The 12454-nt window shown below is 40.5% G+C and overlaps 1 protein-coding gene across 1 annotated transcript in view; it reads right to left on the bottom strand.

Annotated features, from left to right (window-relative positions):
• Positions 1-12454, bottom strand: part of cdkal1 (CDK5 regulatory subunit associated protein 1-like 1) — a 255705-nt gene that overhangs the window by 68321 nt on the left and 174930 nt on the right. The window contains exon 11 of the mRNA XM_069656482.1: positions 7201-7381. Within this exon, the coding sequence (XP_069512583.1) occupies positions 7201-7381 (181 nt within the window). The remainder of the gene's footprint in view (positions 1-7200; positions 7382-12454) is intronic.

Below are 12454 nucleotides of genomic sequence, written 5' to 3' on the forward strand. Positions count from 1 at the left end.
TTTTCTCAGCATGTTATCAGCTCTGTGAAATGTGTCAAACAGACACTCTCCGTGTATGCAGAGGCTGTTTATATACAGTATTTATGTATGCATGCCAACACAACCAGCAGCTTCCTGCTCTTGGCTCAATTTGTGTGTATTTCAAAGAAAATCCTGAATGTGTAGCTCTCTGACATGAGGCCCTACAAATGTGTTGGTGTGTGTCTATATGAGTAAACGCATGGGCGATATATCAGTATGTCTGAGTGTGTCGTGGGGCAAGGTAACAGTGATCTTGCCGTAGCCTGTACTGTATGGGCTCCCGGCTCACCAGTTTGTCTTTCCCTAATGACGGGCAGATGTTGGTGTTATAGAGCCTGCACCCACAGCAGGAAGTGTGTGTGTTATATTACTCCAAGAAGAACCTCAGGCATGTCTGTGTGTGGTTGTTTCCGTGTGTGCGAGGGATTCACACTTCCTAAAGCGTCACGATGATAGTGGCCACACTGGTGATGCTGTGTGTGACCGTTCTCTCTGGACAGAGGTCACTTCACAAAACATGTGGCAGCTACATGAGTCCAATCTGCTGTGTGTTCTGTTAACTAACATGTATACAAGGCGTGCACTGTTAACTGTTAATAGTGGGAGACACAGACAAAACTTAGAAGAGAAAACAAACTTAAAAAGGTATTCCATCATGTGATTAAGATACACATCCAGGTCAGCAAAACAGTTATATACTGTACAATGACTACATTTATAACTATTAAAAAGTATGTACTGTGAAATAGTTGAATTAGGTGCCCTTAGGAAGATCTTGTTCAAAAACTCTTCTTAATTATTGTTAAGGAAAAACATTATTATTACTATTAAAACTGACTTTTTATTTGCACCAAAGTATGGTGATGTGTTTTATTGGTATAGTTGATATGTTGTTAATATCTATTCTTGATATCTGGACGTTATACGCTGGAAATGCATGTTTTCATTCTGTAGTTAGTTTGCTCATGTTATTAGTCCTCATGGTGCTTGTAATGTTCCTCCGTTCATAAGTTTTATGTTTGTTGTGACAATTATACAGAGTACAACGTACAGTGAGACTGTTATGCAATTCGCTTTGATTTTTAATGATGGATATTAGAGCTTAACACATAATCAAAATATTATTGAAATCGCAATATGGCCTAAAGCAATCTTCAAATCGCAGGAGGCACAATATTTGATAAAGGTGAAATGTGTGTTAAAATACCATTTTAACTTAAGTATTGTGCTGCAGAGATGTTCTGGCCTACACATCATACTCAGACTTAACTATCAAATATCTGTTTGGTTCAGATCCCCTCAAAAATCACACCACTATCATTTTAATATGATGTAAAAAATATCACTCTTTAATAACGCAAATCATATCGAAATTACAAAATAAGTCAAAATAATCGCAATTAGATATTTTAAAAAAATCGTTGAGCCCTAAGGGCTGAGTTTCACGAGAAAATAAATCATAGAACCACTGTACAATAATATATGCAATATGACATCAATATGCAGGGAATAGATGGCAGGTGGATGAATTATAAATCATAGGCATGTGTAAAGTCACCCGTAAAGTCACTGGTTCCTGACCTGAATGGCGTAAGGCTAATGCATGTATTTTGTCAACTTTTAAAAATTTTAAAACTGTAAAGATTTTAAAAATGTATGTTTTTTATTTCTGCTTTTTTCACCTAATAACTGCTAAGGGATCAGTAAAGTTCATCTTGAATTAAATCTACATTGAACTGGTGCTTTTATATACACAGACCTACATGAGATTAGTCCTGCTAAACTTTGTCACTTTCAGTCCCTCCAGATTTTCAAAGGCAAAAAAAAAGTGCATTTGAATGTGCTCGGCAAAAACTGTGATCATTAACATGCAATGTGTTTTCCCTTCCATTGTTAGTGGACACATCCTCATTAATCAAGTTCAGACCTACCTGGCCCTAAACAGCAACTTAACATTAACTCAACCTTAATACCTGTTAGACTTCCTTTAGTCAAGTGCTATTATCTCCCCTGATGTATGTAAGTGTGTGAGTGTGTGTGTGTCTGCATTAGAGACAGAGAGGGGGAAAAGCATACACGTGTGTCTCTATATATCTGTGCATGTGTTTGTGTGTGTGTGTCCAGGCATAGATAAATGATGGTGAAGGTAGGAGATGGAGCTACTAGTGGCTGGCCAGCTGTTTAACTTTGACAGCTGCCGCACTGGTGCGTTCTGGGTAATGGAGTTCTTAACCAATTACAACCTGGGGAAATTAAAAACACTGTCCCACTAGAATAGCTAATCTCCTTCTGTATCACTTTTTTTCTCGCCTTCTCTCCAGCAGCTGCTCTTTCTCAACTCTTCCTTGCATACAAATAGGCATCCCCACACACACATACACACATATACACACACACACACCCTCCATTCAGCAAGTCCATTTATCAAGGCTAAGTTCTAGTCACCTGGGGATGATTATGGAGAACCAAGCTAATAGCATTCACATCCCTTTATTCTCAACATGCGCCCTTCTCTCCCTCCATCCCTGTGGTCTCCTATTCTTTCCATCTGCCCCTGTTATCTGCTCCATCCTGGATCCTCTCATACATCATCTATTACAATAGGTAATAAGTTAGACCTACACATACCTCAAACACCTGGAGCACATCACAGCTGGACTCTCTCTGCAGCTCTACATGTTTCCTCAGCTTCACTCACGGACTCGCTATGTGGTTTTGTCTTGGCTGGAAATGAGGCTGCTGCAGCTGAACTGTATCTCTTAGTGTAACACGATCAAACTGAAACTGTCAGTTTTACCAGATTTCGACATTTGTAAATATGCTATATATATTGTAGGTTTACATTATGGAGTCAAATAAAGGTCAAAAGACTCTGAGCTCGCAGAATAATGTTTTGTCCAATCAGTTGCGCCCTGATTGGTCGGTTTAGCTGCCTTTGATTAGATGGTCTTTTGACAACGTGGAGGCGAGCTGATTGGCTGGTTTGCTGAGGCGTAAAGAAACGGTCAAAATTCATGCTTGTAAATCGCAACTCGTTGCTGGTCACTTCAGGTTCACACATGCACATAGGAAATTTGTGTGTCTGCAACAAATGAGGGTGTCCCAGTTTGGTTATATTTTATGTCCACTGCTGTCAAAGCTTTAAATTCTAATAACCTAAAAAAGTGTAAGTAGGATCGCTGCTTTAGATCGGTTGGTAGAGCAGGCGCCCCGTGTACAGAGGCTCCAGTCCTCGACGCTCTGATTGCAGGCTCGACCTCCGGTCAGCCGATCATTTAGCGCATGTCACCCCCACTCTCACTCACAATAAAAGGGATTTTGAGTGACTGCAAAACTGCTACGCCTTCGATTTCTGATCAGAAAAGGTAACCTTTACTCCACTTGCTTACAAATAGCAGTGTGCTACATTTGTACGACACTGAACACCAGCTTCACTATAGCCAAACTTCCTTCTAGCCATAGTCAGCTACCATATTCAGCAGGTGAGCACTCATAGTGGCCAATTAAATTTCAAAGGGGGTTGCTGCCCCTTCAGGTGCCCCTTGAGGTCCCACTGAACCCCCTGTTGTTGTTGCTTTTGTTCTCACTTTATTTCCTCCATTCATCTCCCATCCCTTTAAGTTTCCCTCCTGTTCTCCCTCCTAACCTCACCTCTTCTCTCCCCCTCTCTCAGGCCTCCTTCTGTGTCCGCTTCCTACTCCATCTACTTCTCCATCCATCCCTCCTGTGGCTTTTCAACACAGTTGTGTTCCAGACAAACCATCTGGTGCACTTTATTAATGACTGACCCTACATGGCCTAGACGTCGCCTAGCTGCCACCGCTCGCTGTGTGTGTGTGTGTGTATGTGTGTATGTGTGCAAAAACAGGTGCACGCTGACTGATGATGTGACTTTGTGTGCAGCTTTAACCACTGAAGCAGGTGTACTGGTTACAGGGACCCTAACATATTAGTTTGACTCTCTCTCTCACCTTTAACTTGTCTCTGTCAAGCACAAATACACTGAGATGTTATTCAGGGCAGGTGAAAACAAATACACATGGTCAGAGAAATTACATGCTAATTCTAGGATTTTAAAAAAGAGGCTGATCTGGCAATAAAAAGGTTTCCAAAAGAACCACACATGTACCACAGTCCAACACTCAAAAAGCTGAGGTCTTGGATAGATGTGTGCTGACATCCAACCGCTGACAATAAAAGTGGGATGAGACAGATGAAGGAGAGAGACAGGAGAGAAAGATAAGAAGAGGAGATCTGCAGTGGTGTGGTTGTCTGGGGATTGATCCCTCTAAGACACACTGAGCGTCTCCTCGGAGAATGAAAAGACGGAGGGGAGAGGAAAAAGAGAATGACTTATGAAGACGCTCCACTTGAAAGAGATGTGTCAACACTTTGATGGTAAAGAGAGAGAGAGTGCAAATGCAAGAAGAGAAAGAACATATAGTGTGGGCTCCGGCATAATGTAGGAGGTCAAAGTAAAGAAGGAAAGGTCAGAGAAAAAATCAGGTTGAGATTCAATAATGTGAGAAGTGAGGCATGCTGTAGCATACAAATGTTTTCCAACCTCTCAGGTGGAGGATGCTGATGCTCAGATGCAAAATGCAACAGTGCAACATGATTACATGCAGACGTAAGTACGAGCTGAGAGCTGAAAGAAAATTAAGATGCTTCCTGCTTATTCAGCAGAATTACATCAACAAGACAGAGAACTTAATTTGATCAAAATACTGTTTGTATGATTTTGAAAACAATCCTGAGTAAAATATGAGCTGAACAGAGAGTATGTCAAATTACAAAGCAGGAACTATGGAGAGTATCAAAGTTCTTAAGAGACATTGATGTTAATGTATGTTCAGCAGTTGTATTATAGATGACTGTGGCTCTGCGAAACAATGATGTAGCTGAGAAACCTCAGAGGCAAAAGGTCAAGATAACACTGGAGCTGCTGATGTTTTAACCTGTGCTTCTCTCTAACACACACCTTTTCTGACAATTATGGCTTCATTAGCCGTTTACTGTTTCATTTGGCAGCAGACTGAGGGAGTTAGAGGAAGTCAGAGTATCTTTCAGGTGTCATGTGTTATACAATGACAGCGGTTATAATGAAGCAGCAAACAAAGTGTTAAAGTAACTCTACTAAATGACCAGAAGCCATATGGCATCACAGGAGCACGTCGGTAATGTGCGGGCATTCGAAGAGAAGGCAGATAGGAGAAGGAGATAAGATTATTAGCTTCTCAGCTAGCTAACGTTAGCTATAGAAGGAGCTTTAAACATTAATATAACACTCTAGAAAGAACCTGATGTCTTTTAAACATCAACTGTGACATTCAACTTAATAGTCCAAGTTACAGCCGCGCAGTGTGATTTTCTCTCACTTACATTCTCAGTCCCTCACCTTCAAACTGTCATCTTTTTCTCTCCTTGTCATCTCTTTTTCTTCCTGCTCTCTTTTGTGTCAGTCGTAGCCAAATCGGCAGCAAAGTTTCTGAATGAAGAACTCATATTTATTGTCTTTATTGTCAGTTAGCACATGCTAAAAAGAACAGCCAACTAAATCTAAAAGCTGTCATTGTGCAATTATTTTTATCTGACTAGTCAACTAATCGTTTCAATAATCGATGATTAGTCGTCTATCATAATAGTCATTAGTTGCATTCCTATTGGACAGCAGTGAAAAGAATTAAGACATGTGCCAGCTAAATACATTAATCCTTCACTTTACCTTTTTAGCGGCATTTTATATTCTCCAGTTAATCAGATATTGTGACGTATCGTTATATGATTGTCTTGCAATATATCATCGTTAACGTGGGCTATGTATCGCGTAGATATTCATGTTTTTTCATCACAGCTTTACAATCTCCAGGGCAAAACTCAGCCTCTCTCACTGACGATGCTGATAATGATTGATTTAAGGAAACACTGAAGCTTTAACTGACAGATGCCTTATCCTCTGGTAGAAAGATGTTTGCTCAACACAGCCTCGCCCATGCGTCTCCACTTTAAACAAATTTGTTCCCAGCTAACTGCCAGCAGCAAATGCAGGATTTTACATTAAAACATTTACACATGAACACTGTGAGCTTTCATTAAGTATGTATAGCGTATGTGTTCTGTCTGAAGTCAGACCCACGCACCCCACCCTAAAACGTCTTTCAGGATTACTTCTATTAAAATTCATACAGAAGTCATGACAGAACTGGAACAGCCTTTTACATTTCCAGATGACAGGAGGCCGGCCCGTGTTTCCTCAATACCACACATGCAGATTTGTGTGTGAACTTACAGTATAGTGTATGCACACACAACGAGCACACACACACACGTACAGTGTCAGTAAGCATATCTTTGTGTACATTAATTATGTATTGCTGCTCGTAATAGAGTCTGTGTTATACATGAGGACGTAATTTGGTAAATAATTACATTTTTAAATCATTTGTTTGGTTTTCAGAGCTGATATCCCTTTTTTTCTCTCTCTCTACATTGTGAAGTTTAGTTAATTGCTTTGTCTTGGCTATTTAAACAGCAAGCAGAGTAGGCAACAACAACAACAGACACGAAAGAGAGTCAGAATGCATTGCCTGTTATTTGCTACAAATACTATTTTGTGAAATCCCAAACATAATTTAAAGACTTGCGGAAGTTACTAGTTGATAAATTTACATAAGTTACAGTCTGTCAGGGGATCAGTGCTGGCCAACATACTGTATTTTGTGTTTAAAGTGCAAATTATATGGCCACATGCTAACAGTCTTATCTCTTTCACTTTCACACCTGACTGCGGAAGACAAGTATAAAAAGTAGGGATGCACGATATTGGATTTTTTGCCGATATCCGATATGCCGATATTTTACAACTCATTTAGCCGATTACCGATACCGATACAGATATTTTTTTCCCGCACACCTAATTGCAGAGATCATCAACTCTCTTCTGTATTGGAATTAGCGTACAGTATAATGTTGATACTCTCTCTCACATTTGTTACAACGGTCGGGGTGACGGGTCTTGAGATGGTTAATCAAGTTTGTAGTGTTGAAAGACTTGCCTTGGCTCCTCCTCGCATCACCGAAGCTGAGCAATTTTATCGGTTAATTATATCGGCGGATATCGGCGTGTTGGCGATAATATCGTGCATCCCTAATATAAAAAGTGTCCTCGTCCGCACTCACCACATGTGCCGGTACTTGCTCCATCTTGGCGGCAGGCGTTCCGGGTCTGGGGTAGAACTGGTTGATGAAGAGACTTGGGAATCGGTAGAGTTTCACCAAGTCTATTGTCTCTTGGAAGTCGTCCTCAGTCTCACCAGGAAAACCACAGATTATATCTGTAGCAATGGTCACACCTGGGACCCTAGAAGAGAAACACACAGAGAAAGAGAGAGAGCCATTTATGTCATACATCAATCTCACTGTTGTGTCCTTGTGGGAAAAACTTTCTTTTTCTTCCACTGCTGTAGAGGTGCACTTCAGAAGACTCTCAACTTCTACTTAATTTCTCGTGTTGCAGCAATATTGTGATCTTCTCTGGTTTAAATATGTTTTTAAGACTAAAATGATGTAATGGCAGCAATGGGAACACGTGTAAGAGGATTGCACCAGTTTGATCTGTTTACGCCTTCAGCGTGAGGTATCGCAGCTCACCCCACACAGCATATATATATATATATATATATGCTTCGGTTATCAGTATTTATGATTTGATCAGGGAGCATCATGGTGAGCAATAGTCTTCATTCCATCTATCTTAATAAATAACCTCAATAACAAAATAGTGTTCAGTCTAACATTATTTATTAACTTCTTGATCAATTATTCAAAATGACTCTGAGGTTTGGTATTTTCCCACTGTTGCTGCACACCTGTGTAAACCATGTGAAGCTCCGTAGCATTAAAGAAGGGCTGAAGCCTTTCCCTGTGGACTCATTCAGCCAATCAAACCCTGATTAGCAACCTCTGCTGCCGATCAATAGCTATTGATTATTGACCTGCTGGCTCATTGAATTAATGGTAGCCAGTAAGGTGTGGGAAAAGATGCATCGATTAGTTCCGTATATTTTGTTTGTATTGACAGCAGTTGGACAGCTTTGAAAAGAACTCCAAGGCTTCGTCATCGCTGTCAGTCAGAGAATCGTGTATCTCTGGAGCTCGTGCTTCACATTCGCATTGATATGTATGCTGTTTTGACGTGTTGGCGTACGGTTTCAATAGTTAGGCTTGATCCCAAAGGCATTTAACATCATCTCTGCCGGCCAACGTGGATGTAAATTACCATAAATGGATAAATAAGCCATATGAAGATTCTGCATTTTACTTATTTAGCAGTATTCTGAGCAGCAGAGATGAAAACGGTTGTGACAAGCTGGATTTCCAATTACTGTGTGTTTTTTTTTGGATGCAGTTAAATGGTTGCCTGGCATTTCTTTCTACTTAAAATTATACTTGGATGTGTCCAACAAAGACATAATTCAGAATCATTCTCAATGTAACTAAGCAAAGCTGTTGATTAAAAGCCATCTAACATAAAACAACTAACTGTAGTAGAATAGGCGGGACACTGGGGCCTCTTAATGTTATATATCGTGTTTTATACGGCAAGTAGCCTCCTACAAGAGCCCAGTTTGACATTAGTAACAGATAACTGAACAGATTTCCTGTAAAAAATCTTTGGATGGAACTATTAATTCACTCCTTCATTTAATCTCTATCCTTGCCTCTCTCTCCTCCATTCTTTACTCATTTGTAAACAAACATCTCATCTCCTATGTTGTTATTTGTCAGCTGTACAGTATATGTTCCCTACTCTTATAGATAAGTACTTGGCACGTTACAAAGAGAGTATTGAAAGACAAAAAGGAAAAGATGAATACTATTTTGTCTCTTAAGAAGCCTTGAAAACTGAACGCAAACAAACCACTCACATAAGCAAACAAGCAACGCAGACGAGGAGAAACACAGCTCGACAAAGACATTAAGAAAAGAGTGGAAGCAACGTTTTCTTTGCCATCGACAACATGATGCATCTTTAATTACATTAACTTCCTGCATCTGCAACCCCATGATAACCTCTGACCTATTGATGACTTCCAATCGGTCATTAATATTAACCAATGGCCTGCAGGCACTGGCATCCTTGACCTCACAGATCTGCCTGACAGCTACCCTATGGAAAATAAAACTAAATACATTTAAATAAAAAAATTAAGCGTTGAATAGTTAAATAGATGAATAAATGAATAATTCTCTATTTGTCATTAAAATTAACTTGAACCCCCTCCAGCGGTTGTTTCTAAACCCCTTTGAGTATTTAACACAAAATACAGTTTTAATCCTTCATTTTGTTGAGTAAACAAAGGACGACTTGCAGCCTGTGGGCTTTCTACAATAATTAATCAAGTAAGAGTCCTGAAATGGGAAGATATGGTTCAGTTTTTAGAGCGAAGGCTCCCTGCCGTGTTACATTATTGTCACCGGTAGGTTACATCAGAAGGGGTTTTACTCTAGAAGCTACATTTGAGAATTTATGTGCAGGCTATGGGATACAATCTTAAAGAGCAGCTCCAGTCATGTTTTAAAACATGTAAAATGCTCTGCTTGAAATAATAAATTGTGTCTGATATGTTTTTTTTTTCTGCAAAATACATTTAATCACCTTGTAAAAATCCTCCCAAGGCATCTCCCCTTCTCCCTCATTAAAAATTCATGATTCTGCATAGGCCCCGCCCACTATGAACATTTCTAACCGGTCCCTCCGTCGCGAAAACAAAACACATCTCTTCCATCGTTAAGTGGCAACTTGTTAAAACTTAGCTAGCTTGAAATGTAGTAATTAGCAGTAGCAACGTTAACGTTAGTAGTCAGTAGAGAGTTTGCAAACATTACAATGACGGTTACAGCTGGCTCGCGCATCGACCAAGTGGTTGCCATAGGTTACACATAATGATATGCATAGCGTCACCCCGTCCATTAACGGGATTGGCTCCTTAGGTTTGTGACGTCTCAAACCTGCCAATCTGAAAACGTGTTGTTCAGCCTGTCCTTGGTACACTGCAGTTTAAAAGCAGACAGGCCCAGCCATGGAGATGACGGCTGATGTTGTCCCTGATATGTCTTGTAGCACATGAGGAACACCACATGGAGATGTTTACAAGGTTTAACACTTGATTTTCACTGGAGGGGGGCTTTAATAAATACATTGTCTCCTATAGGGATGAAACAAAAGTTTTAATATACTCATTAGTTATTACTTTCATTACAGCAGTAAAAAAATATCTATCTAAATCTACTCCCCTAAGCAATTCCATTAATGAAAGTCGAAGAGAATGCAAATGAAATTATCACATTTTTTCCGGCCTCAAAAGATAGGACTGTATTTTGCATCTCCCCAAGGCTTGTTTGTCCAATTTGCTATAGCCCTTTGGTGGTAGTGGTGGTGAGGAGGTATATACTTAGAAATCAAGTGTGTCCTTTTCATTCTTACAGCAGCACTGAGAAAATTTACACCTTTTCTGGAAAAAAAAAAAACTACAATTCAGGCCAAGGTTGTAAAATAACACATGGAGATAGAGTACGGAGAGAAAGAGCAGCGAGAGACACGAGTGTGAATTGGCTTTTGCGGATTTTCCAAAAGGTGGAGGCTGAGAGGGAACAAAAACATGCACGCACACACACACTGTCATTTTGACACCTCTGTCTCTCCCAGATCTGAGGGTGACGGAGGTGTCATGTGTGATACTAATGAACAAGAACCCGCGCTGATACTCTCCTTGTTAAAATGAGAGAGGAGAAATGTATCTTGTTATTGTTCACCTTTAGAAAACGGGAAGGGAGGGAGGCAAAGACGCAGAGAAATCAAGAAAGACAGCAGATTAGGTGTCAGCTGGACTCGCTCTCAATTAAAGCAACACAGGAATAAGGTAAATCTTTTGTCACAAAGAACTGGACATACCCGTGGATGAGAAGTCCATCAGTTCAAGTTACATCCACCCAATGTTTCATCACATTTATTTTACATGTTAAAGACGAGAGGAGACATTCATTCCTCATATCCAGTGTTAAGAGCTTAACAAATGTCTGACAGCAACTGTTGGAACATTTAGAAAGACGTATGCAAATTCCTACATTATGTCAAGAACTGTCACATTAAAGCATGACGTATCTTTTAATACACAAATGCTCTTTTGAATAATTGCAATGAGTTATCTCAGCAATGCCCTGAGAACTGGATGCAGAGTAACAGAAACACTGACAGAGCAAGATGAGCGTCTTCAGTGTGCAGAGAGGAGATAAACAGACGGAGCAGAGGGACACTATCTGTTATGTCAGGCATGGAGGAAAGAGAGAAAGAGGGGGAAATCATCCAGTTTCATCAATGTGATAAATACAACTAAAATTATATAAGACGCTGAAAGACAATCATAGAAGAATGTGTTTCATCAGCCTCTCCAATTAGCATCTTTAAACGCATCCTAAATGTGTGTTTATAGAGGCCAGCTTTAATTAGGTCTCTGTTTGACGACGTCTGAGACGATGAGTGATCCGTTTTAATGGAAAGTAAACTAACACCCTGAGAACATGTTATGTACACGTCTGCGTGATGAGAGAAGGGAGGAGGATGGACACCGTTTTTATCAACAACTAGCAGTCGGTTGCTAACCCCATGGCTATTGCTGCAGTTTGGAGTCAAAACACACCAACGCCCCAAAGCCCCTAAATCAAAGGAGATAAAGGGGGCAGGAAAATAGGTGAGTGTTTTTGTGTGGGCTTTCTTCCTGTCATTTCTCCTGCTGCCCCACAGAGGCGCAGAGACCACCTCCCTGAAGACAGTCACCTCCATTAGCCAAAGTGTGCTAGCAGCCTGATTTAGCATTTACACAGCGAGCGTGTTCATCGGAGACTGAAGTCGTTTAATTAAAACTCAAGATAAGCACACATCAGGCCCCCATCTGCCTCAATGAGCTGAATTAAGCTTCATAAAACACGCCATTGTCTTCAGCACAATTATTATCAACTCTGTGTTTGCTGAGGCTCTCCTTCATGCTCACATATGTGTGTGAGTTTCGGTATACATAAAGCCATCTTCTTCATTATATATTCAAAATATGAGCATGTGTACGCGAGAGTGTTTGCACAACAGATGCCTGTGAGCGGCCCCCGTGATAAGATGAAGGCGAGACCAGTGGGACAGAAGAACCCTGAAAAACGACAGCAAGGAAGGAGGAGACGAGCGTGGCGTGGAGGTGTAGAGAGGAATGAGATGGGTGGAGGGATGGAGGGATGAGGATGGAAGAAAGACAATCTGGGAAGGTAAATATTTACCTATTCATCTGTCGGAAAGAGCCCATGCTACCCATCTGTGCTGCAGTGTGTGTGTGCGTTCTCTGAAATGATAATGCGTGGCACACTGGGGCTGCTGTGGACAGTGAAG

Source organism: Semicossyphus pulcher, unplaced genomic scaffold (genome assembly GCF_022749685.1).
Source record: "Semicossyphus pulcher isolate SPU_LCO1_2020_fin unplaced genomic scaffold, fSemPul1.0.p SCAF_9, whole genome shotgun sequence".
Lineage (NCBI taxonomy): Eukaryota > Metazoa > Chordata > Actinopteri > Labriformes > Labridae > Semicossyphus > Semicossyphus pulcher.